The 518-nt window shown below is 45.0% G+C and overlaps 1 protein-coding gene across 1 annotated transcript in view; it reads left to right on the top strand.

Moving 5' to 3' along the window:
* Positions 1 to 388: 388 nt before the first annotated feature.
* The window catches only part of SARC_06859 (hypothetical protein), a gene marked incomplete at its 3' end in the record, with an annotated part of 6,377 nt that continues 6,247 nt past the window's right edge, over positions 389 to 518 (top strand). Inside the window, exon 1 of the mRNA XM_014299223.1 lies at positions 389 to 485. Coding sequence (XP_014154698.1) covers positions 447 to 485 — 39 coding nt within the window. The 5' untranslated portion in view covers positions 389 to 446. The remainder of the gene's footprint in view (positions 486 to 518) is intronic.

Raw genomic sequence — 518 nt, 5'->3', positions numbered from 1 at the left:
AGTTGTACCCTCCGTTGTACACGAAGTCTGTACTGTGTGTGTGCTGTAGAGTTGTTCAATAGCAGCTTCAGCAAACAATAGTTCCTAGTTGCCAGCATCTCGCATAAATAAGAGATATGGGTAGAGGATTCGGGCCCGAAATGTTCTGTGTATGCGTGACTATGTTTCCACACACATCCAATCTAATATATTCTGGACAATTCATGCGAATGTAACTATAGGATTCGGATTCGAACGTATAGAATTTGGAATAAAACCAAAATGGTCTATGAAGGTGTAGCTATGCGTGCACATACATCTTGTTCAGTCTAACTGCAGAGCTTTGCCTTGTTCTGTTGCCTCAACTCTTTTCGCAGGGTGACTCAATGTATACACCCCATATGTCTTCAGTGTTTCCCGCTGGCATTCTGCAGCCACCGTTCTACTCGGCATCCTATCCGCTCTCAATGAACTATGGAGGTATTGGCGCTGTCATCGGACACGAGGTGTGTAGCAATGCCTTGAGTTGTGAGAGCCAG

Source organism: Sphaeroforma arctica (genome assembly GCF_001186125.1).
Source record: "Sphaeroforma arctica JP610 unplaced genomic scaffold supercont1.511, whole genome shotgun sequence".
Classification (NCBI taxonomy): domain Eukaryota; class Ichthyosporea; order Ichthyophonida; genus Sphaeroforma; species Sphaeroforma arctica.
The sequence above is the reverse complement of the archived record's forward strand: the minus strand, read 5'-3'. Positions and strand labels throughout refer to the sequence as shown.